Source organism: Dama dama, chromosome 27 (genome assembly GCF_033118175.1).
Source record: "Dama dama isolate Ldn47 chromosome 27, ASM3311817v1, whole genome shotgun sequence".
Lineage (NCBI taxonomy): Eukaryota > Metazoa > Chordata > Mammalia > Artiodactyla > Cervidae > Dama > Dama dama.
Window position 1 is genome coordinate 21,875,035 of NC_083707.1, and position 26,328 is coordinate 21,901,362.

At 41.1% G+C, this 26,328-nt stretch overlaps 1 protein-coding gene across 2 annotated transcripts in view; it reads right to left on the reverse strand.

Annotated features, from left to right (window-relative positions):
* FHOD3 (formin homology 2 domain containing 3) overlaps window positions 1-26,328 on the reverse strand; it is a 518,587-nt gene that overhangs the window by 98,434 nt on the left and 393,825 nt on the right. For both annotated transcript variants that reach the window (XM_061130778.1, XM_061130777.1), the window contains 2 exons: window positions 14,553-14,687; window positions 6,404-6,454 (listed from right to left, as the gene is read on the reverse strand). In XM_061130778.1, the coding sequence (XP_060986761.1) occupies window positions 6,404-6,454; window positions 14,553-14,687 (186 nt within the window). The remainder of the gene's footprint in view (window positions 1-6,403; window positions 6,455-14,552; window positions 14,688-26,328) is intronic.

A 26,328-nucleotide genomic window follows, 5' to 3' on the forward strand; every position in this document is an offset into this window, starting at 1 on the left:
ATCATGTGCGTGTGCATGCTAAGTCGCTTCAGTGGTATCCAACTCTTTTGCAACCCTATGGACTCTAGCCTACCAGACTCCTCCGTCCACAGGATTCTCCAGGCAAGAATACTGGAGTGGGTTGCCATGCCCAACTTCAGGGAATCTTCCCGACCTAGGGATCGAACCCACGTCTCTGATGTCTCCTGTACTGGCAGGCAGGTTCTTTATCACTAGCGCCACGTGGGAAACCCCTTTTGACTATCATACCCACCACAAAACTTTGCAAATGCTTATTCCAGACCCTTACTCACATCCACCCGAATTCACTGCTTCAGTTACTTCCCAAGGGCAAGCCCCCGGCCCTAGACCCGGTAGCCCCCACCCAGACACTGCATACATGGCACTCTTACTTCAGCTGGATAAGAAAGGCAGAGCACACAAATTGAACCTTTGAAAAGAATGCCTTTAGAAAGCACACATTTCTTCATCCATCCTTCAGGGGGCGTGGCTCCCAGGTCTGCAGTCATCACAGCTCTCCCCGCCAGGCCCCGGGACGGGCTCACACGCGCATCTCCCCCAGGGGTGCCTGTCTTGACCACCACAGCTGGAAGTGATCTTGCCCTTGCCTCTGAACTCATGTTGGACATGTAACCCATTCAACTCAGATGGCATTTTACATTTACTGCCTGGCATATTTAGTCATCATTTCACATGTGTATGTCTGTTTTCAACAAGCAGATAATAGGACTTTTTGAGAACAGGAAGATTACCATCCTCAGTTCTTTCCCTGGGCGCTGTGCATTCATGGGCTGAAGGGAAGCAGGCAAAGAACCCACCAGGAGCAGCCCACCTGTTCTCGTCTCCCTGCGGCCCAGGGCGCCAGAGGGCAGGGCCACCCAATTTCACTTTCTTGGGGAGTGAGTTTACTTTCCTGGTGACTCTCTGGTAAAAACGCATGAAGCGGATCTGCATTTACAAATGTCTGCCTCATGGTTAACAGGGTGAAACTTGACCCAGAAAGAAAGCTTTAGAAACTCTGGACTTTCCTTGCCAACAACGTCATCTCTCAAAAAGTAGGAAAGGTACCAAAAAGGAGATATGTCTGAAGTTAATGTAGATGGGCCCAAAAAAACTACCAGGTGGTGGAAGTGACAGGAATGGTGGAAGACAGTGGTCTTGAGGGCAAGTGTTGGGGCCTGTATTTTATTATAAAAGGTCTGGAGGCAAATGGAAGGCCAGGAAGGCTGGGAGGCCAGGAGGAGATCACATCACGGGCATAGGTGTCCCCACGTGGAGTCCAAGCCTTCTGCGACAAGGGCAGGGGGCAGAAGGAATCCAGGGCAAACAAGAGGGTCTGCACATGTCCCAGAGATGGGGATCCTAGAGGAGGGAAGTGATGCTCTAGCAAAATCAGGGAGAGAAGTAACGAAGCCCCACACAGAAGGCTTCAGGCCAGGAGGACAACCCATCACCAGCCTCCATCTCAGCCAGCCACACCCTGGCCTCTCTGGTCCGCTCCCTGTGGGCAGCCAGGCTGGCAGGTATGTGCTGGCAGCCAAAGGGTTCGCCCCCATTTTCAGGGGGGACCCCAGGGGTCCAGGGTCTGGGTAGATTTCTCAAAGACTGTTCCTGTGCACCTCTCGGCTCACGGATGTCACCCTTGAGGATCCCTGAGACAGGCGGAGGGGAAGAGTCAGGGGTTTAATCTGACTTGTTCCTAGGATGTATACATGACAGACAAAAACGGCAGGATTAAGGGTTAAGGGGTCAATTCTATAGACAAAGAGTTCTGGAGGCTGGTTGCACAAAAATATGAATGTATTAACACTACTGGATTATCCATTTAAAAACGGTTAAAATAGTAAGTTATATGTTATGTATACTTTTCCACAATTAGCATTAAAAAATGGCAGAGGTGGGGAGGCCCAAGTGTCAAGAGCCGCTATGTTTCTGTGTTCCTGTGATGGGCGAAGTGGTGATGCGCGTGCTCGGGGAGCGTCAGGCTACCCAGCATGGAGACCTTCAAGCTCAGCAACCTCTCCTGCCCCATGGACACCTCTGGCAAAACCTGGAGAGGAAGCTGGACCTCTATCCCAACCTTCCCTGAAACAGTGATCTAAGTGGTGCTCAATCCTAGGAGCCCGCCAGCCCACTTGATGACGGTCACGTCTCAGCTGCCTAGCAACACCGCCTCCAATCAACAGACTCTGACGTAGCCTCCTAGGAACAAAGTACTGGGTTTTCTATCAACAGACTATGCCCCCCAACTCAAAATACTTTTCATTTTGCCTACCCTCATTGAAACAGTCTCATTATCCTGCCTCTGTCCATATCTAATTCATTAATCTTTTCATTATTTATTAAATATTCTGTTGAGTGCCTGTCATGTGCTAAAAACTAAAAGCATTCAGTTCAGTTGCTCAGTCGTGTCCGAGTCTTTGCGACCCCATGGACTACAGCACAGCAGGCTTCCCTGTCCATCGCAAACTCCCAGAGCTTGCTCAAATCTAAATTATTAAATCTCCAGTAGGCACTAGAGATTTAATAATAAATAAGAAAACACGCACCTTTGTGGCACTCATAGTTCAGTAAGAATTAGAGAAACAGACTTTGTGATGAGCTCAATGCCCACCCGGAGAAGGCAATGGCACCCCACTCCAGTACTCTTGCCTGGAAAATCCCATGGACGGAGGAGCTTGGTAGGCTGCAATCCATGGGGTCGCGAAGAGCTGGACACGACTTAGCGACTTCACTTTCACTTTTCCCTTTCATGCATTGGAGGAGGAAATGGCAACCCACTCTAGTGTTCTTGCCTGGAGAATCCCAGGGACGGGGGAGCCTGGTGGGCTGCTGTCTGTGGGGCTGCACAGAGTCGGACACGACTGAAATGACTTAGCAGCAGCAGCAGCAATGCCCACCAGGGCTGTGGGTGGCAGGTTGGTGTCACTGCCATGCAGGGGGCATAAGAGGTTCTTTACACAGGGTCCAACAGAAACCCTGAGTGACCTTTCATTATACCTACTTACTCCGACTCTTCCTGCCACCCAAGTGCTTGAAATTCTCCCTTAAACCAAAACCTGGCTCCCTCTAACTTCTAGTCTGTCCTCAGACCATGTTCAGAATCCGCTCTTACTGCTTCGGGATCACTTTTATGCATAATTTCCCAAATCGTCACCCAGTCCCAGCCGTCCCCTTTGCAGTCTGTCCCCAGAACCTCTGCTTCCCATAAGGCACCTCCTCTGCAAGTCCTGCCACCTCCTTCAGACCACTCTCACCCCAACCCCCACCCCAACCCAATGATTCCCAGCCTGGATCTCATCCCTTATCACCCCTAAAAACAGAATCATTCGTGAACATCAAGTCAATCAACATCAGACAGAGACTTTCTTATACTACTTACAAAAAATTAGAAATAGACCTAACAGAGACTTACCCTGGATCTGCATCATTATCAATAAAACAGCTTACCTAAAATTATGGAATGGGATGACATGAAATTTTAAAATTAAAAATTAAACCAAATTTGTATGCATGGCCATTACCCCTCAAAATAGCAAAACGACATTCATCTCGTTACGCTAGGTGATATGAACCTCAAAACCTCTCTGTTGAGAGTCTGGCTGTCTTTTCTGAGTCTTCACATTAGGGTTAAGAGTCATGGGACCAAATAAACATGCCTGGCTCCACCTTGAAGAGTTAACAGATGGAGTTCTCTTCCATGTCTCTTTCCACCTCTGATCACCATTAGTTTTCCCATCCATTTCCAAATTCCATTATAACTTGGAAATCTTATCTTTTCCTGGCTTACCAGGAACTCCCAACTGCTTTCCAATAAGGGATGAAAGTATATCTCCCTCACGTCCATCTTTACCAGGTAATTCAAGCAGCTGACTAACCAGGAAAAGTGACTGGTCCAAATCAAAGTAAAACACTTGACTGCTTCCCCAAATCTCAGATAAACAGAGATGCAGGCTGTATGGAAAGAATCCCATGTGGGGCCATGGAGAACCCACTCCTGCATCAGCTAAGAAGACCCAGGGTGGCGGGTGGTGTGGGGGAGAGAGCAGAGGCCAGAGAAGAGGAGTAGAAACCTCTTCTGCATGAGTTTTCCAGATAAGTGATGCTCTACTTCGGGAGAAAGAGTAGTAAATAACACGCAGAAAGAGGCAGCCCTCAGCAATTTGGAAAAAACTAGATTCCAGTCTGAGCCAGCTCAGACCTTGACACACACAGTACCTGATCTTCTCTCCAGGGGCTTTAAAGTCCTGCCTGTACAGACACAACATGACTGTCAAGTTGTCCAAAAGCTCAAAAAAGTTCAGAGTCCAGGGGAAAAGCTAAAAAATACAACTTGATTTCTTTTTTTTTAAGATTTTTTTTTTTTAATGTGGACCATATTTTTTAGTCTTTATTGAATTTGTTATAATATTGCTTTTGTTTTATGTTCTGGTCTCTTGGTCATGAGGCATGTGGGATCCTAGCTCCCTGACGAATGGTCGAACCCATACCTCCTGCGTTGGAAGGCGAAGTCTTAACCATTGGACTGTCAAGGAAGTGCCAAAATTTGATTTCTTAAACCAGGATATATGTCATGTCCTCCAGTGTAACAAAAAACAAAAAACAGGTACTTACTAGACTTTCTTTGTTTCTTTACCAGCATCTTTCACTATAAATTTGCTGGCCACAACTAGTTATCAGGATGGCAATAATCTAATAGAACACTGGAATTAAAGTAATGCCATAGTTTTGTTTATGAGGCTGACGTAAGCATCTAATTTTTAAATTGAACACAGACAGTCTCCACTATTCCCTGTCTCAGACTGTCCTGATCTATTTAGCTGATGGTGTCTAAAAAAAATTAGCACAATTCCACTTTTTATTGGCATAGTTCAGAGACTGATTGGTTCCGGACTGGCTCTGGTATGAACCCAGCCTTTCCAGTCTCTCCGTGCAGTAACCCCCACCTGGTGGTGAAGGGAGTAACTGCAGGCTGGACAGCTGTTCAATCGCACCGTTGGGTCCGACTCTTTGTGACCCATGGACTATAGCAAGCCAGGCCTCCCTGTCCCTCACCATCTCCCAAAGTTTGCCCAAGTTCGTGTCCATTGCATCAATGATGCCATCCAGCCACCTCATCCTCTGACGCCCTCTTCTCCTTCTGCCCTCAATCTTTCCCAGCATCAGGGACTTTTCCAATGAACCAGCTGTTTGCATCAGATGACCAACATACTGGAGTTTCAGCTTCAGCATCAGTCCTCCCAATGACTATTCAGGGTTGATTTCCCTTACGATTGACTGGTTTGATTTTACTGCTGTCCAAAGGACTCTCAGGAGTCTTCTCCAGCACCACAGTTCAAAGGCATCAATTCTTTGGCACTCTGCTTTCTTTACGGTCCAGCTCTCACAACTGTACAGCTGGACAGTGCTAGGGTGTAAACTTGCCTGTTGCTGGTCTACTTCCAAAAACAATTTCCTTTGCTTATCTAAGTTTACCAGACACTGAATATATTAACTTGATATGGTTTAAAGGGATCCAAAGTATGTTGCCATTGAAATGAACAAACTGGTTTACAGCTTAAATATTTTAAAGCTGTTGGTTCTTTTGCTCCTTTATTCAACTGTTCATTGTTGGTTAGTTGCTAAGTCATGTCTGACTCTTTGCAACCCCATGGACTATAGCCCACCAGGCTCCTCTGTCTAGGAGCCTGGGATTCTCTAGGCAAGAATACTGAAGCGGGTTGCCATTTCCTTCTCCATGGGATCTTCCCAACCCAGGGATCAAACTCATGTCTCCTGCATTGCAGGCAGATTCTTTACCACTGAGCTACCAGGGAAGCCTCATTTATTCAATACATTCTTCCTAAGTGTCTGCTACCTGCAAGCCCCATGGCAGGCACTGGGACGCCGAGGAAAATCACGTATGGTTCCTGCCATCCAGGAACTGAGTACAGTTCAGTAAAGGGATGGCTAAGTGGTCAGGCACCTCCAGGGAGAATCTTGGGAGGTTTAGAACCCTAGCCAGTGCCTGGCATAGTCTGTGGGCTCAAATATTTGTTGAAGAAATGCTGAACAAATGACTTGGAAACACACAGGAGGGACACCTAACTCAGGCTCAACAGTGGTTGTAAAAAGACATTTAATATATATATGCCACATTAAACTATATGTTTATTTGGAGAAGAATTTTGGAGGAACAGACACATATATCTCACACCATGATGGCACTAAATAATTAATCTGTGCTTTCTTGGAAAACTGAGCTAACCAGGACACTCAATTCTGCAAAATGCCAGCTCCCCAAGGTCTTAGGTCTCAGGTGAAGCTATTGTATTTTGACTAACAAAGTCTCCTCTGCATGCTTGGTTAAGAGTGAAAAGTCACGTGCCATTTGGTTACAATGGAAAAGAAAAGATATACAAACCTTTCTTCTCTTGCTTGTCTTTGTTCTTCTCTTTTGTCTAAATACTCTCGGCTAATGGAAGTATGCAAAACAAACAAAATGGGGAAGGAAAACAACAAAATCAGAGACTCAAAAAATTGCCAAGAAATTATTAACAGAGTATATCATGAAAGCCTACTATCATCTCAGAAATGCAAAGTGGTTATTGTTAAAATTTTTAAAAATAAACATAAAGGCTACACTTTAAAACTACCAAATTCTTCTATAAAATCACAGAGATGAAAACATGGGATTACTGGATTCACTCAGAACTCTAACTACTCTTCAGAAAGAAGACTTTAAGTATATGAGGAAGGGTGGTGAGACAAAAAGATTTTTAAAAGGTAAACCAATTCATCAATAAGATATGGCAATGACAAGCAAGCAACAGTATTCAGAGGTGAGTACCACACAACCAAGCTCTGGTAACTTCCCAACATTCATCTCAAGATTTAAATCTGAGTGGGCTCAAGTGTCTTGGCCATTTTGTACTGCACTCTACAGTTTAGATATTCCTTCCACAGCCCAAGATTCTTCCTCTGAATCCCTCACATGTCAGTTTCTAAGCAGAGATCACTGGAAGCTTTTGTGCATTCTCTCTTGTCTTTATCCATAATATGCCCAAATCTGTCTAATTTTAATGCTTGTTTGTTCCTCCTGCTGAGGTTCCAAGTTGAATCTAAGCTAAAGGCTGCGTGGTCAGTCCCTTCTCAATAAACTCTTTATTTTCCTGGAGAACTCTGACATCACAGTTTTCTACACTGGACCTCATAAGGTAGCTTAAGTACTCTACCCCTCTGTGCACTGATAATTGGATATAAAGGGATAGTAAGAGCAACTAAATCAGGTTAGGAGCGGGGAGAAAAAGCCACAAAGGCACAAATTTGTTATAATTTATAAATATCCATTCTCATCACTTACTACACTAGAAATAACATTTCCCATAACCCGGGAAAATTAAGATAATATTCAACAAAAATAACAACAGATAAGAATGCTTTGCAAAGAAAACAGCACAAGGAACATAAATAACTTATATCAATGAGGTGGCTGATAGAGGGTCAGCCATATGGCTAATCCCAGGCATGATTCTATAAAGCTTTTCCTATTTCCTTCTTTGAATTTCTTTTCATTCACATCCTCAGATTTTCAGGATAGAATTGAAGTCATCATAATCAGTAGTTCTGTGTGGTCTGTACTGATAACCAGCATTCCTTTCTAGACAGGCTTATTTTGCCAAGATCTCACTATGCTCTTAAATGATGAGTGAGATTGTTTGGTGACCAAGAGAAAATAGTGAACAGTTAGTTATGAGCATGGTCTCTGAAGATGAGGTTGCCCAGGTCTAATTCCAATATATGGGCTGAATACATATTACAATGTACTCCTGTCCTATTCTTCTGGGACTTCAAAGACACAAATGCTAGATGTATTATTTTACAGGTGCATGAGGCACTGTTCTTTTTTTTTTTTTTTCAATATTTCATTTTGTCTTTCAGATTGGATAATTTCTGTTCTTTCATCTTCAAATTCACTCACTTTTCTCTCATTTCTATTCTGCTGCTAAAACCATTCAAAGACTTTTTTATTTTGGTTATTGTATTTTCTGCTTCTATATGTATTTCCATTTGCTTCTTCTTTATATTTTCCATCTCTTTGCAGAGACTTTTCATTTGTTTCAAAAGTATTTGCCTTTTCATCTTAGAACATGTTTATAACAGCTGCTTTAAAGTCTTTGTCTGATAATGACAACATCTATGTCCTTTTGTGGTCAGCATATTTTGAGTCTCTTTTCCCTTTGAAGATTTTTTTTTCCTGGATTCCTATGACAAATTGTTTTGGATTACATTCTGTATATTTTAAATATTTTGCTATGAGACACTGAGCCTTATTTAAATTCTATGAAGAATCTTGACTGTTTTTCTTTAGCAGGCAATGAAGCAAGTTAGGCTCAGCCTGTAAGCTCTGATTGCCTTCTGATACTGGTTCCAGTATTAGATCAGTTCTCAAATATTTTTAATGCTATTCATATCAGGTCCTTATATGCACCATCCAGTGGCCAGTCTGATACCTAAGTGTGTTCCTAAGTGTGTTCCACTCTGAACTTAATTTTCAAAGTTTGTGGTATCCTGTTTAGGTTCTGAGTCACATGTGCACAAACTAGAGATGACCTCGGGATTGCTCTCTTGACCTCTCTGCTTTTTGTAACTTTCCCATAATTTTCTGGACTCCTTAGGTCTCCCTTCTTGGTCCTCTAGGCAAAAAAACTTGGGCTTCACTTTCCCTGCTCTGCTACAGACTTTCAGTACCTCCATCTGCATACAGGGCAATGCAGCAGGAGGAGACCCAGAGAAAAAATGTTTTCTTGCATCACGCTCTTCTGAGCATAGGAAGGGTTCCCTCCCTGAGTTTTAGGCACCTGCCTGGACACTAATGTCATCACTGAGCTTCTGTAACCATATTGCTTGGAGGCTGGGAGAGGTGCAAAGAAAAAAATAAGATTAAACAGGAGACTTCTCAACTCTCCAACCCTCAGGAATTCCTTTTGCTGCTCCTCATTGGAAGGACTGATTCTGAAGCTCCAAAACTTTGGCCACCTGATGCGAAGAGTCAATTTATTGGAAAAGATCATGACGCTGAGAAAGATTGAGGGCAGGAGAAGGGGTGACAGAAGATGAGATGTTTGAACGACATCGCCAACTCAACAGACATGAGTTTGAGCAAACTCTGGTTGACAGTGAAGGAGGGAAGCCTGGTGTGCTGCAGTTAATGGTTGGTAAAGAGTAGGACATGACTTAGTGACTGAACAACAACAACAGTCCAGAGAAAGAGGCGTTCTCTTAGAGCTCTTTCAGTTCACACCTGGTATGTGCTTCCGGGTTTGGGGATGATTTTGAGTCATGCCATGTGATATTGGAGGGGAAAATGGTGACCTCTCCCTGGTTTTGGGGGAACTTTGAATGCTAGTCTCCATCCCCAATTCACCTGCTCCCTTTTCCAGTTCAGAGTTTTCAGAGCTCCATGCTTTAAATCTGTCCATGACTGACGGCTGCATTGAGTGATGGCATAGAAGAGACAAGAGGGAGCATACTGATTTCATCTTTCCCAGAACTGGTACCTTGTTTTAAGAGCTTTTCAATCAAAATCTTAAATGTGTACGCTAATCTCTGAATTTTCCATGTGTCTCAGTCAGATGCTCTGCTGCTATTTGGTGGTGAAATATGTGGATCTCTCAGAAAGCCCTGAATCATGAAGCATTTAACCTGTTCCAGTGGTTTTACAAATTGGTCTTTCCAAAAGTGAAAACTTCCAGAGCTACCTCATGAGAAATGGTGCATACAGGTCTGGCCTTTCCATGTATCATTTCGTAGAAACCTGACAGCTCAAGATACACCATACAATTATGGTGTGAATTCTCCAAGCCAGGCTTCAGCAATACATGAACTGTGAACTTCCAGATGTTCAAGCTTGTTTTAGAAAAGGCAGAGGAACCAGAGATTAAATTGCCAACATCCACTGGATCATCGAAAAAGCAATAGAGTTCCAGAAAAACATCTATTTCTGCTTTGTTGACTATGCCAAAGCCTTTGACTGTGTGGATTACAATAAACTGTGGAAAATTCTGAGATAAGAAACCTGGTCTTACATTTAGATCTTTAATCCATTTTGAGTTTATTTTTGTGTATGGTGTTAGAAAGTGTTCTAGTTTCATTCTTTTACAAGTGGTTGACCAGTTTTCCCAGCACCACTTGTTAAAGAGGTTGTCTTTTTTCCATTGTATATCCTTGCCTCCTTTGTCAAAGATAAGGTGTCCATAGGTTCGTGGATTTATCTCTGGGCTTTCTATTCTGTTCCATTGATCTATATTTCTGTCTTTGTGCCAGTACCATACTGTCTTGATGACTGTGGCTTTGTAGTAGAGTCTGAAGTCAGGCAGGTTGATTCCTCCAGTTCCATTCTTCTTTCTCAAGATTACTTTGGCTATTTGAGGTTTTTTGTATTTCCATACAAATTGTGAAATTTTTTGGTCTAGTTCTGTGAAAAATACCGTTGGTAGCTTGATAGGGATTGCATTGAATCTATAGACTGCTTTGGGTAGAATAGCCATTTTGACAATATTAATTCTTCCAATCCATGAACACGGTATGTTTCTCCATCTGTTTGTGTCCTCTTTGATTTCTTTCATCAGTGTTTTATAGTTTTCTATGTATAGGTCCTTTGTTTCTTTAGGTAGATATACTCCTAAGTATTTTATTCTTTTTGTTGCAATGGTGAATGGTATTGTTTCCTTAATTTCTCTGTCTGTTTTTTCATTGTTAGTATATAGGAATGCAAGGGATTTCTGTGTGTTAATTTTATATCCTGCAACTTTACTATATTCATTGATTAGCTCTAGTAATTTTCTGGTAGAGTCTTTAGGGTTTTCTATGTAGAGGATCATGTCATCTGCAAACAGTGAAAGTTTTACTTCTTCTTTTCCTATCTGGATTCCTTTTACTTCTTTTTCTGCTCTGATTGCTGTGGCCAGAACTTCCAACACTATGTTGAATAGTAGTGGTGAAAGTGGGCACCCTTGTCTTGTTCCTGATTTCAGGGGAAATGCCTTCAATTTTTCACCATTGAGGGTGATGCTTGCTGTGGGTTTGTCATATATACATATGGGACCTAATGAAACTTAAAAGCTTTTGCACTACAAAGGAAACTATAAGTAAGGTGAAAAGACAGCCCTCAGATTGGGAGAAAATAATAGCAAATGAAGAAACAGACAAAGGATTAATCTCAAAAATATACAAGCAACTCCTGCAGCTCAATTCCAGAAAAATAAATGACCCAATCAAAAAATGGGCCAAAGAACTAAACAGACATTTCTCCAAAGAAGACATACAGATGGCTAACAAACACATGAAAAGATGCTCAACATCACTCATTATTAGAGAAATGCAAATCAAAACCACAATGAGGTACCATTACACGCCAGTCAGGATGGCTGCTATCCAAAAGTCTACAAGCAATAAATGCTGGAGAGGGTGTGGAGAAAAGGGAACCCTCTTACACTGTTGGTGGGAATGCAAACTAGTACAGCCGCTATGGAAAACAGTGTGGAGATTTCTTAAAAAACTGGACATAGAACTGCCATATGACCCAGCAATCCCACTTCTGGGCATACACACTGAGGAAACCAGATCTGAAAGAGACACGTGCACCCCAATGTTCATCGCAGCACTGTTTATAATAGCCAGGACATGGAAGCAACCTAGATGCCCATCAGCAGATGAATGGATAAGGAAGCTGTGGTACATATACACCATGGAATATTACTCAGCCATTAAAAAGAATTCATTTGAACCAGTCCTAATGAGATGGATGAAGCTGGAGCCCCTTATACAGAGTGAAGTAAGCCAGAAAGATAAAGAACATTACAGCATACTGACACATGTATATGGAATTTAGAAAGGTGATAACGATAACCCTATATGCAGAACAGAAAAAGAGACACAGAAATACAGAACAGACTTTTGAACTTTGTGGGAGAATGTGAGGGTGGGATATTTCAAAAGAACAGCATGTATACTATCTATGGTGAAACAGATCACCAGCCCAGGTGGGATGCACGAGACAAGTGCTCCGGCCTGGTGCACTGGGAAGACCCAGAGGAATCGGGTGGAGAGGGAGGTGGGAGGGGGGATCGGGATTGGGAATACATGTAAATCCATGGCTGATTCATATCAATGTATGACAAAACCCACTCACTGGAAAAAAAAAATAATAATAATAATAAAAATTAAAAAAAAAAAAAAAAAGAAACCTGTATACAGGTCAGGAAGCAACAGTTAGAACTGGACATGGAACAACAGACTGGTTCCAAATAGGAAAAGGAGTATGTCAAGGCTGTATATTGTCACCCTGCTTATTTAACTTATATGCAGAGAACATCATGAGAAATGCCGGGCTGGAGGAAGCACAAGCTGGAATCAAGATTGCCGGGAGAAATATCAATAACCTCAGATATGCAGATGACACCACCCTTATGGAAGAAAGTGAAGAAGAACTAAAGAGCCTCTTGATGAAAGTGAAAGAGAAGGGTGAAAAAGCTGGCTTAAAGCTCAACATTCAGAAAACTAAGATCATGGCATCCAGTCCCATCACTTCATGGCAAAGAGATGGGGAAACAGTGGAAACAGTGGCTGACTTTATTTTGGGGGGCTCCAAAATTACTGCAGATGGTGATTGAAGCCATGAAATTAAAAGCCGCTTACTCCTTGGAAGGAAAGTTATGACGAACCTAGACAGCATATTAAAAAGCAGAGACATGACTTTGCCAACAAAGGTCTGTCTAGTCAAGGCTATGGTTTTTCCAGTGGTCATGTATGGGTGTGAGAGTTGGGACTATAAAGAAAGCTGAGTGCTTAAGAATTGATGCTTTTGAACTGTGGTGTTGGAGAAGACTCTTCAGAGTCCTTTGGATGCAAGGAGATCCAACCAGTCCATCCTAAAGGAAGTCAGTCCTGGGTGTTCACTGGAAGGACTGATGTTGAAGCTGAAACTCCAATACTCTAGCCACCTATTGCGAAGAGCTGACTCATTTGAAAAGATCCTGATGCTGGGAAAGATTGAGGGCAGGAGGAGAAGTGGACGACAGAGGATGAGATGGTTGGATGGCATCACTGACTCGATGGACATGGGTTTGGGTGGACTCTGGGAGTTGGTGATGGACAGGGAGGCCTGGCGTGCTGCGGTTCATGGGGTGCAAAGAGTCAGACACAACTGAGCGACTGAACTGAACTGAATGATGTTGCTTTACTTCATGCAGCTTGTTAATCCCCATCTTACAAAAGTTGGGATTAGTTTTTTACCACCAGACTTGGGATACTTGTTTTCATATAGTAGTGAGTTATGGTTAAGGCAAATTCACAGTTCTGCTCATTTCTATGATTATATACAGGCTTTCCAGGTGGCACTAGTGCTAAAGAATCTGCCTGCCAATGCAGGGAACATAAGAGATGCAGGTTTGATTCCTGGGTCAGGAAGATCCCCTGGAGGAGGAAATGGCAACCTACTCCAGTATTCTTGCCTGGAAAATCCCACAAACAGAGAAGTCTGTACTCTTTCTGGCTGCTGGGAAAAAGAAAAAACATTATTGAACTTGTAAATCCTCATTGACAATGCTTTACATCCTTTGTAGATTTCGCTGGGAGTAATTGAGCGAAGACTGTTTCCCAAAAAAGTAAACGGAAGAAACAGGAAGTGGAGATGGGAGAGAGATAAGAAGAAAAAAGAGTGTAGAAACTATGGGAGAGATGAATGGGAAGATGAAGGAGGGCGGAGGAAGGAGATGAGAAGGCAAGAGGGAAGGAGGGGAAAGACAAGGGAACAAAGGAAGAGTAGGAGGAATGAAAGGTGTAAGAAAAGATGAACCAAGTGTTCAGCATTTTAAAAAGAATTCCACAGCATGAATCCAGGCCAGAGGAGTGTTAGGATGTTGATCAGGAGGATGGGGGGAAAGGCTGATCTGACTCAAGGAGAAGAGGAGAGATCCTGGATTCAGCAGAGCAGACAGGCCAAGACACAGAAACTGGAGTGGGCCACCCAAGAACACATCTTTAAAGCTGGACAGAAACCAAAGGGACCAGCGGGGACAATGGCCTGGGACTAATCAATACAATGCCTTCTTCTCCCCCATAGGAGGAAATACTATTGCCTAAAAAAATATGAAATATTGCTACAAGGAGTAAGAAACCAGAAAGTGGAAAAGCATTTTCTTTTAGGTGTCCAATAGAATATGAATAAAACATGAATAGCTTCAGGGGAAAATGTCAAATTAAGCCAATTAGGTCCTCTGCCTTCAGGAAGGCCTGGATAAAACCATTTTAGATAATGAAGGCCCCAAGAACACACAGGCCTTAATTGAATCAGGCTGGCTGGCTCTGCTTCCTGCCATAGGTTAAAGGAAGACAGGCCACAACAAACCAGATCAAGCCTGTTTCAGGCTTGCTCTTCTTGAAAACAGAGGCAGCATCAGAAGCAAGCATATTAATCCCTAATCCTTTAATACCAGTATTAACCATATGCAACAGTGAAGGCATGTGCTTTAATTTTTAGTTCATTAAAAATTTTTTTAAATCCATCTTACCTGAATTTGTTTCTTTCCTCTCGTTCTATTCGCTGCAACCTTTCCTCTCTCTCCTGTCGTCGCCTCTCTCTCTCTGCTGCCAAGGACTCTTGGTGCTGCCTAAAGGATGACGTGAGAAGACCACTCAGTGATGACCTAAAGATACAATGAGTCAATGTTTGAGTGGCTCGTCCAGTGATTAAAAGTACTAATGTGGGAATCAGTCAGCCTTGGTTAGAACTGAGGGTCTGCCAGTACCTAGGTAATGGATGGGGGAAATTACTGAGTGTCTCAGGTCTTCTGTTTCAAGATCATCATCTGTAAATGGAGATAAGTAACTTGCTTTAGGTGCTCGGAGGACAAAAAGGCGATAATGCATATAAAATACCAAGCAACAGGCTTGGCATATAAGCAGTCATCAATAATGAGTGCTATTATTATCAAAAAGTATTCCAGGAATATGCTTAAAATATAAATATATATTCTCTCTCTCCATACACACACGTGCATTTTAAAATTGGTTTCTGATAAGACTCTGATGACCTGGAAGAAACATTCAGCCTAAAACTGTTTTCTCCTTTACGTGTACTAAAAATATTTTGCCATACACCAGTTTCTCAATATACTTCCCCAAATAATTGTATCATCTTAAAACAAGGTACTGGGATGACAGATAAGGAGAAAAAAAAATGTCAGTGGTCTGAAATCTGAATGGAATTAAGGAAATTTCATCCCATATCAAGAAGTGTCCATGAACAAGCAGCTTGTTCAAAGGACAGCACTTGATTCTTGATGATACCACACAAATAATCTGGACTGTTCACTGAAGATGCTGTGATGCGGATGATCAGCTATGTGAAGGCCTTAGTGAAGAAACAGAGGAGAACCACAGAAAATGTTAAGCTAGGAGAACGGGTGGAAGAAGGCAAAATTAGGTAACTATATTAAAAATAAAGAAGGTTAGCTGGGAAGGAGAGTCTGTTGGACCTCTGGGGAATAATAAAATCTGTTACAGACAACTGGACCTTTGTTTATTGGGAAAACATCTAAACTAAGACACAAATATTTCTGATATATAGCTTGGGTGATAGCCTACTTTAATTTGATGAATATGCCTGCCTCGTGGGGAACACAAGGTCCCTCAGCACAGGAGAAAGATGTGACTATTGCAGCACACACATTCTGCCGTAAGTCCTACAGCTGTTTTCCCGAGAAAAGGTGAGTCACCTCTGGCAATCCATCAGAGGTGGGAGGAGAAAGAGAGGGAAGAAACCATCATCCCCACTTGCTACGGAGAGGGAGTAACCAAACCCTCTGTAAGCAGCTTTCAGCAGGAGAAAGCTCTCTGCAGGAGGCCCCCCTTTTTTTTTGTCACTTGAGCAAAACTATATTATAACTAACTTTAAACCAGGCACCCCAAGCTCTACTCATCTCTGGCCCAAGCACACCTTTCAAACCTTTTGATCACACAGTATCTTGCTTCCTGTTGGTTTCTTCTTTAGATCAAAGAAGTAAAAATGAAGAATAAGTAACTAACAGATGACTTGATCTTTTCCCCAGTCTCCCTGTCAGTAATCCTATGAAAAATTGTGAGAACAAGATAGCATCTAAAGAGAGATCACAAGGAGTTGACAAGCTTGCATGCAATGGGAGATGGCAATGAATCTGTACCTCTGTCTCAGTGATTAAGGCTTCTCTGCTAGCTCAGTCAGTAAAGAAATCTGCCTGCAGTGCAGGAGATGCGGGTTTGATCCCTGGCTTGGGAAAATCCCCTAGATAAGGACATGGCAACCCACTCCAGTATTCTTGCCTGGAGAATCCCATGGACTGAGGAGCCTGGCAGGCAACAGTCCATGGGGTCACAAAGAGTCAGACACAACTGAAGTGACTGAGCATGCACACATCTCAATGATTAAGTGAGATTATTTCCCCCTTTTCCCTGTAACAATTTTCATGGCTGAGAAAAATGTTTGGAGTTGATTTGGGGACATGAGTCCATTTCTCCTCAGGATGCTGGCTTTCTGATTAAAGAAACCTTTCTGTTTCTACTGGCACTTGAATCTTGAGTGTTGATTTCTGAGCAGTGAGGAGTCGGATCTAAGCTCAGTAACACCTACAGTCTGGGCTCACTAGGCATCTAATATGTCAACTTGGATCCTTAGGCATAGAGAGAATTCTATCATCCATATAAACAAAGTTATGTCTTATATAACTTTTATCTTCTTTATGCTACTATCATGTATTTATCGTTCTGTTATATGCAGCCAAATCTAATCCACAATCAGGTGGACGGGTTTCCTACGCCTCTCACACAGTAACTGAGAGAAACTGTTATGAATGAAGTAGACTTGTTTAACCTGATTAATAAATTTTACCTAGCAGATGTATATATATATATATATATATACATATATATATATAAAACCTGGTGCCCCAAATTAAAGAAAACATAATCTTTTCAAATACACAGAAACTATTTAAAAACTGACAGTCAATCCTGGGACAAAGTTCAAGCTAATGAGTGAATGACAAGAGTTGGTTTTCACGTGCGCGACCTTCCTAACTACAATACAACTGAGTTAAAAATAACAAGAAGATACATTTGAAAAATCCATGTAATTGTAAAGTTTTTAAATGTTTCTAATTAATTCAGGTCAAAGAAGAAATATACAGAAAATTAGAAAACATTCAAGGAGTATTATATCAAGACTATATATCAAAAGACTATGTATGAAAAGACTATATATTAAAAATTTTATGATGTTTCTAAAGCATAATGAGTGGTCAACTCAACAATTTGGAAAACAGAATGGAATTAACTCATTATTCTTAGAAACATAAGAAAATTTTCTAAACCTGACAATAGGATATTTAGTAAAAACAAATTTTTTTAACTATGGTAAGCATCATTCTTAATGTTGAAACATTTAAGTTTAATATTAGAAATGATAGAGGGAGACCCCTAGAATTGCTTGTATTTGACATTATTCTGGTAGTCTTAGCCAGTACACTAAGATAAGATAAACAAATAAAAGCATAAGGAAGGGAAAGAAATACAGTGTCATCATTTGCAGATAATATGATCTATTTAGAAAATCCAAAAACCCTACAAGTTATTAGAATTAATAAGAGTCCAACAAGGTTTCTCAATGTGAAATGTGCAAATAGTAATTGTATTTTCATATATCAGCAACAATTATTAAGTTAACTACATGGTAACTACAAATTACTTCATTATAGGAAAGACATAAAGTCTTAGTAAAAGACCTAAATAAATGACAACTATATCACATTCACATATAGAAAGATTCAATACAGTCAAGATGCCAATTCTTTTTCAACTTATACAATTTCAAATCAATTTCATTCAACATTCCAAAAGGATTTTTCATGGAACATTACAGTTCAGTTCAGTTTGGTTCAGTCGCTCAGTCGTGTCCAACTCTTTGCGACCCCAGGAACTACAGCACTCCAGGCCTCCCTGTCTATCACCAACTCCCAGAGTTGACCCAAACTCATGTCCATTGAGTCGGTAATGCCATCCAACCATCTCATTCTCTGTCGTCCCCTTCTCCTTCTGCCCTTGATCTTTCCCAGCATCAGGGTCTTTTCAAAAGAGTCAGCTCTTCAGAACATTACAAGGTGGCTCCAAAACGTTTATGGAAGAACTGAGATCCAAGGATGACCAAGACAACTTTGAATAAGAACAAAGTGGATCACTGGCCCCACTAGATATCAAGCCTATTCTAAAACCACAGTGGTTAATTGTGAATGTGGTCTTGGTGCAAGTACAGAGACATAGAATGACAGATTCATACACAAATGGCATCTTGATTCATGATAGACATGTCATTACATATTTGTAGGAACATAATGGATTATCTGGGCTTCCCCTGTGGCTCAGCGGTAAAGAATCTGCCTGCCAATGCAGGAGACACAGGTTCAATCCCTGGGTGGGGAAGATCCCCTGGAGAAAGAAATGGCAACCTACTCCAGTATTCTTGCCTGGGAAATCCCATGGATAGAGGAGCCTGGCAGGCTACAGTCCATGGGGTCGCAAAAGAGTCGGACAGGACTTAGTGACTAAACAAACAAACCAAAAAATGGACTATTTAACAAATGGTGCTGAGACAACTGTTAACTGTGTAAGACAAAAATACAGCAGCCCTCCTCATACCAAACACAAAAATAAATTCTGGGAAGTTTAAGTGAAACATGTAAAAAGCAAAACTTTACAACATCTATACATTAGGATAGAAAAGAATTTTTTCAGACCAGAAATCCAAAAGGGCAGTCAAAAAGGGAAATTTTAGTACATGTGCACGTTACATTTTAAAATTTATATACATTGAAAGACTACATAAGAATAAAGAGAAGCCACAGCCTGGGAGAAGCTAGTTATAACACATACAAACCACAAAATATTAGTAAGCAATACAAAGAGAACTCCTTTGAATCCATATGAAAAAGACAAACTACCCACTGGAAAAAATAGGCAAAGGAAAAATGAGCAAGAGACAGTGGGGATTTTATTGAAGAAGAAAATTAAATCGCCAATAAATACATGAACGATACTCATCTTCACTAGGATTCAGGGAGAGGAAATGCAAGCTAAACCCATAGTGAGATATTATTTCACACCGCTCAGGTTGCAGACTGGCAAAAATTCATGCCTGAGTACACTACGCACGGACACAAAACAAGACAAGAACTCCCATAGATTGCATCTGGGAAGGTAAGTTGAGCAAATCCTTTCAGAGAAACACTTAATACATCTGGAGATGTGTTTATCCTACAACCCAGAAAACCCACTTCTAGGTTTATACTACAGAGTACACCTTTACACCTTTGCATGTATAAAGATGACAGACATGTACAAGAATAGAATATATTACACTGCTTTGTACTGCTAACAGCTAATAACTTGAAACAGCATAAATATCAACAAATAGAAAAACAAAATAAAATTACAGCATATTTATACAAAGAAATACTCTATACCTGAAGAAATGAATGAAATAGAGTGATATAGACTAATTTGGATGATTCTTAAAAGCATAGTATATTGACAGTGACAAGTAATTTGAAGAACATGAAGAGAATGTTATCATTTTTATGAAGTTTAAATACATGTAAAGCAAAACCACACACTATTTAGGGATTCATGCATAATTAAAAAAATATGAAAGCATACATGAAAATGTGCTCTGCTTGGTTTCTCAGTCATGTCCGACTCTTTGCAACCCCATGGACTGTAGCCCAGCAGGCTCTTAAGTCCATGGGGGTTCTCCAGGCAAGAATACTGGAGTGGGTTGCCATGCTCTCCTCCAGGGGATCTCCTCGACCTAAGGATTGAACCCAGCTTTGCCGCATTACAGGTGGGTTCTTTACCATCTGAGCTACCAGGGAAGCCCAAGGATCTCTGAATCCCCAAGCTAGCTGAACATTAAAAGTCATGTGCAATCACAGAATTTGAAAACAAAAAATTAAACAAAAAATAAGGTACCCCACATGTAGGACTGGGGCTTCCCAGATGCTCTAATGGTAAAGAACCGGCCTGCCAATGCAGGTTAGATGTAAGAGATGTGGGTTCAATTCCTGGGTTGGGAGATTCCCTGGAGGAGTGCATGGCAACCCACTCCATTATTTTTGCCTGGAGAATCCCATGGACAGAGGAACCTGGTGAGCTACAGTCCATAGGGTCGCACAGAGTCGGACAAGATCAAAGCAATTTAGCATGCATGCACTATATAGGACTATTATTTTAGGTGAATCTGACTCTGTTAATAGCTCAGCTCTCAGCCTGCCCTGTGTGGTGGTCTCTGTAAGGACCAGCAGCTTCCGGTTTTGAGTTCTCTTTTCAGAGAGAGGAGAGAAAAGTTCTTGGGTAAGGAATTAAATAAGAACCTTGCCATTTCCCCTTGCACTTCTGACATTAATTTGTTCTTCTAAATATATCAGCTTGTTCCAGGAAAAACTTCATGCATGGTAACTTAATAATGGGTCATTAGTGGCTATACTAATGAGTTCACAGTGAAGCTTCTCTATATCATTCGTTAACATCATTTCCTTGTTTCAGATGAGAACATTGGAGCTTGTTTAAAATTAGAAGAGTATTAGAACTTCAGAAAATAAAAAGGGTTCCATCTTGTTGAGTGGATGCGGTCATTTCTTCCCCGGGCACCTCTAAGGAAGGGAAATGCAGGTGATCCCCTGTCTACTGAGACCCTGCAAAGGAAGACCTCATGTTGGGTCTGAGGCCAGAGTACATGTGAACGTACCATCAGGCAGTGTTAACACATGGAAGATCTTTCCTTTCAGAAGAAAGATGTGAGATGCTAAGGCAAAGCAGTGAAGACTGGTTCCTCTTCTCCTAAAGTGAAGCACAGTGCCTTCTATAACTCAAGACCCATTCTCTTGGATGCCCTAACACAGACCCCTGAAGCTGGAAGGGACGATCAAAGGGCCCCGTGAGCTTATCTGTCCCAGATGCACAGAAGCCATTTTGGTCATACTAGGAACCAAGAGTTACACATATAATATTAACAAATTAAATTTCCCTAGGTATCCCTCTATCTAGATATGCCCAATATGTGAGAGTATGAACTCTGGCCCTGTAAATCCTGTTTCTGGAAATAAGCTCACCTAGAATATCAATGCTAGAAAGCATTCAAACCACACAAAGGGAATATCTCAAATCATTGCTAAAAACAAATATATCCAAATACCAAAATTCAAGCTAGTATAGTGAATTTTTCTCTTTATAAAGGCATCCTTAACAGATTTTTACCTTTCAAATGAAATCTTTCAAGAAAACACCTACAGTGATTGGAAGTTGTTGCACTGTTTAATTTTGGCCAGCCTGGGGACCAGCTGTGGTATAAAGGTATTAAATGCAGGGCTTTAGATTGAGAAAACCTGAGTATGGCCAGTCAGTTAACCTCTCTGAGCCTCAGTTTACCTGCTTGTAAAATGGAGATAATAATACTCCATATTATGTGAGAGTGTATGTAGAAGCCTGCTTAGAACAGCATCTGGGTCACAGTAGGCACTCATCAGACATCACTTTATGTTGGGAGTGTAAAATCTACAAACACAGAGGAAGGTCTGAGCTGTGGTCTCCAAGGCCAGATCTGGAATACGACACTGGCAGTTCTCAGCGTGAGGGGCTACAGTGGGCTGTGGGTTTGATCTGAACCTTTCTGTCATGGCTCCGAGCGGGGTCTGTGATGAGGACTGCATGCCACCCGGAATGCACCTGGGAAGCTGAAGTCATCTAAGTTACACCCAAGGAAGCTGCAACCAAGCGAAGCCACACAAGCATGCAGGCGGCCAGAGGCCAGAGAGGTTTTGCAAGGGAGCGGATGATATACTCTGAGCAAGAGGAATTGCAATATTTAATCTTGGCCGCAAAAGGCTCTAGGAACTACCCCAGAAATCCCATCTGGTTCAGGCTTCCCTTTTTGGGATGTCTGGAGCAGGAACTCGACTGCACTGAAATATGGTTTGTAATCAGAGTGAACATTTATGGAGACAACACGGTATGCCAATTATTTTGCACAAAATGGCTCTTTTAATCAGTACAACTTCTTGTACTAATTTCTATTATTATCCCCTTTATAGATGAGAAAATAGAGGCACAGAGAAGTCCAGGATGTAGCAGAGCTGAGCTTTTTAAACAGGCCTGTCAGGCTGGAACCCTAATATTGACCTATATTCCTCCCCTCCCCACACCACGTGTTCTTAGTAAAATGCCATTTGTGCAGTACTTGCCACAGTACATGCATCAGTTTAAATTTTTTTTTTCCATTTCTTTCCTAAAAATGACCAGTACCCTAAATTTGGTCTTCATCATTTCCACATATATTATTATATTTCCTCCTGCAGCCTAAATTTCTAGGCCAGATCCTGTTTGCTCATTTGTCCTTGTCTCCTGACACTTAGAAGAGATGCATGATGAGTCACCTAATGAATGAATTAGATGCTGAATAACAAGTCAGATACAACTGTACACACTAGTCTCCATGTGTCTACATGCTCAGCCCATTCTCTAAGGGAAAACACATGATGATGACCTGCTGAGATAATGTCTTATGCGTAGGACCCTGTGCCCCTGGCAGCAGCTGAGTGAAAATGGTAGGTTCCTCCCCAAAGGCAGTTCATCCAAAGGCAAGCTGTCTAGTGGTGTGTGAGGCTTCTGGTGTAGAAGGCCAAGCTAATCATAGTCATGTGCCCAGGACTTGGAACTGGAAGGTAGGAAAAGAATATGTAGTTGAGAGGAAGTGAAAGTGTTAGTCACTCAGTCGTGTCCAACTCTCTGCAACCCCATAGACTATATATAGCCCACCAGGCTCCTCTGTCCGTGGAATTCTCCAGGCAAGAATATTGGAGTGGGCTGTCCCATATTGCAGGCAGATTCTTTACCATCCGAGACACTAGGAAGAAGCAGAAGCCAAAGAGTCAGGTGGCATGAGTTAAAGTTTTAAGAAGGTCATTGCCTCAACAGTGGTAAAATACTGGATTAGACATAGCTCTGGTCCTGCCTAATATAGCTAAAAACACAAGGCCTGCAAGAACCAAACTTTCTGAATTAATTACACCGTAGAACAAAGCTGAAGAATGTTTATAGGAATCAAAAAAAAAAAAAAAAAGAGATAATTTACAAGGTGTGGCATCTATTAAGAAATAACTCATAAAGAGGAAATAAAATCAATCAACTGAAAACATTTCAGAAATGACATAGATGGTAGAACTAGAAGACTAAAACATTAAAAGTTATTATGACTATAGGCCATAGATACAAGAAGTTAAACAAACTATTAACATGTTAAGACATGAAAGGTATAAAAAAGAGCTCCGTTCTGGTGATCTAGTAGACTTTTTCCAAAAAAGACATAAAGATGGCCCACAGGCACATGAAAGGATGCTCAATATCACTAATTATCAGTTAGACATTATTTCACACCTGTCAGAAAGACTTATCAAAAGGATAGGAAATTACAAGTGTTGTCAAGAATGTGAATAAAAGGGAACCCTTATTCACTGTTGGTAAAATATGAGTTGTTGCAGCCATTATGGAAAAGAGTATGGATGTTCCTCCAAAAAATTAAAAACAGAACCACCATATGATCCAAAACTTACATGTCTAGATATTTACCCAAAGAAAACAAAAAGACTACTTTGAAAAGACACATGCATCTCTATGTTCATTGCATCATTATTTACAATAGGCAAGATGTAGAAATCGAAATGTTCACTGATGGATGAATGGATAAAGGATATGTGGTATATATTACACAATGGAATAGTATTCAGTCACAAAAAGAATAAAATCTTGCTTTTGTGATAACACAGAAGAACACTATGAAATAAGATACAGAAAGACAGATATCATATAATTTCATTCATTTTTAGAATCTAAAAAAAAAAAAAAAACAAATGAACACACTAAACAAGCTCATAACATTGGTGGTTGCCAGAGAAGGAGGGTGAGGAGTTAGGCAAAATAGGTGAAGGGTATTAAGAGATTAAAAACTTCCAAATATAAAATAAATAAGTCATGGGAATATAACTATCATCAATAATGCTGTACTTCATATTTGAAAGTGACAGATCATAACTAGACTTTTGATCTTAACCCTTTTGCAATGTATACAAATGTTGAACCACTATGTTGTACACCTGAAACTGATGTAATGCTATATGTCAATTATGCTTCAATTTTTTAAAAATCCAGCTGAAAAGGTGCTTGACACTTGAGGAAAAAATAATGAACTTGCATAGAAACAGAAACTATTCAAAATGAACAATGAGAAAAAAGACTGAAAAAATCAAGAGCACTAATAAACTTTGGTAAAGCTTCAAGTTGCTCAATATATGTGCAATGGAAGTTATCAAAAGAAAGGAGAGGTGAAAGGTACCCCCAAATTTAAAGAAATAAGCACTGAAAAATTGCCCATTTTGATAAAATTACAACCCATAGATCCAAGAATCTCAACAAAACTCAAGCACACAAAAAAAATTTTAAATGAAGAAAACTACACCAAGGCATATCAAAATCAAAATTTTAAAACCAGTGATAAAGAGAGGATCTTAAAAGCAGCCAGAGGAAAAGTGAAATATTGCATGCAGAGGTACAAAAACTATTACAGAATATTTGTCAGAAACAATAAAAGCTAGAAAGTAGAGAAACATCTTTAAATCACTGAAAGAAAAAAACCTGTCAACCTGTACTTCTCTACCTCCAATGTACCTTGGCCACCTGATGCAAAGAGCTGACTCATTGGAAAAGACCCTGATGCTGGGAAAGACTGATGGCAAGAGGAGAAGCGGGTGACAGAGGATGATATTTGGATGGCATCACTGACTCAATGAACATGAGTATGAGCAAGCTCCAGAAGATAGGGCGTGCTGTAGTCCACAGGGGTCGCAAAGAGCTGGACATGACTTAGCAACTGTGCAACAACAATTCATAGCTCAAACTGAAAAGAACCCAAGTGTCAATCAAGAGGTAAACATAAATTGTGGTACAATCATCCAACTGAGTACTACGCAGCAATAAAAAGTTCTTAACTACTGAAACATGCAACAAAACAGAGGAGTCTCAAAACAATTACACTAACTGAAAAAAGTCAACCCCTCTCCAAGGGTACTTAATGCATGATGACATTTATATGGAATTCTTAGAAATGCAAACTAATCTATAATGACAGAAAGCCATCCGTAGTTGCTTGGGGATAGGGAAGGGCAGCCATAATCACAAAAGGGCATGAGAAAATGCTTTAGAGTAATAAATTTGAACATTATCTCAATTGTGGTAATAGCTTCACTGGCCAAACATATGTCAAAACTTATGTGCAATTTTCTGTACGTCAATCATACTGCAAACGCTGTTTTAAAATAAATGCTCCTTGGTAAGTTTGAGTTGAGTAAAATCTTTTCATACAAGAAGCAAATCTTATATATTACATTTATTATATCAATGTTATATATCTTATATAACAATATAGCATCTAATATATCTTATATAAAGTTATTATATCTTACATATTACATTGCTTATATCAAAAATAAATCATAATCTCTGGTTAAATATTAACAAAACCCAAACTAACCTCACAAATTGATACTTGAAACTATCACTAATTCACAAGAAGGTGATTTAATATGAAGACTTTGAGGTCTAAGATGGCAATTCAATGATGCAGTATGGTTTCCTGCAACGGTGAGACTGTCGTCACAACCTGCTTATTAAACTGGGGTTACCCAGTCTAATGATCATGGACAAGTGGAAACTCTGGGATGTGCCCAGCTATAAAAGGCATTTTGCTTGCCCTGAAACAAGGAAACATCAGAACCTTCTTCACACCTTCAGGGCCATATCCCGGCTTTCATGATGAAATGAGCAAGTTCAAGGCAGCCCTAAGAAACAGATAACTTTTCTTCATCAACACTGCTACAACCCTGAGGATGCTGTCACTGAAGATGGGGATGTGGTTTTAAAGGTTCCTTCCACTTTCTCCTCCCCAGCCGGACACACAGCACTTCCGTGCAGGTCTGAGCTTCCCGGTCACAGGAGGGACCAGCACAGCTCCCGCAGCCGCGTGGAGAGTGGTCCCATGTGTGGTCTCACGGACTGTGCTGGTTCACACACAAAGGATGATGCCATCCTCCCGGCCTGGCTGGCGTCACGCTCTGTCCTGTCCACCTGCCCTTTCTGCAGGCCCCGAGCCCAGGAATGCAGCAGTTCTTGCCCCTTCTGTCTTACTTCCCACCCTCCCGTCTAAGACCAAGTGAG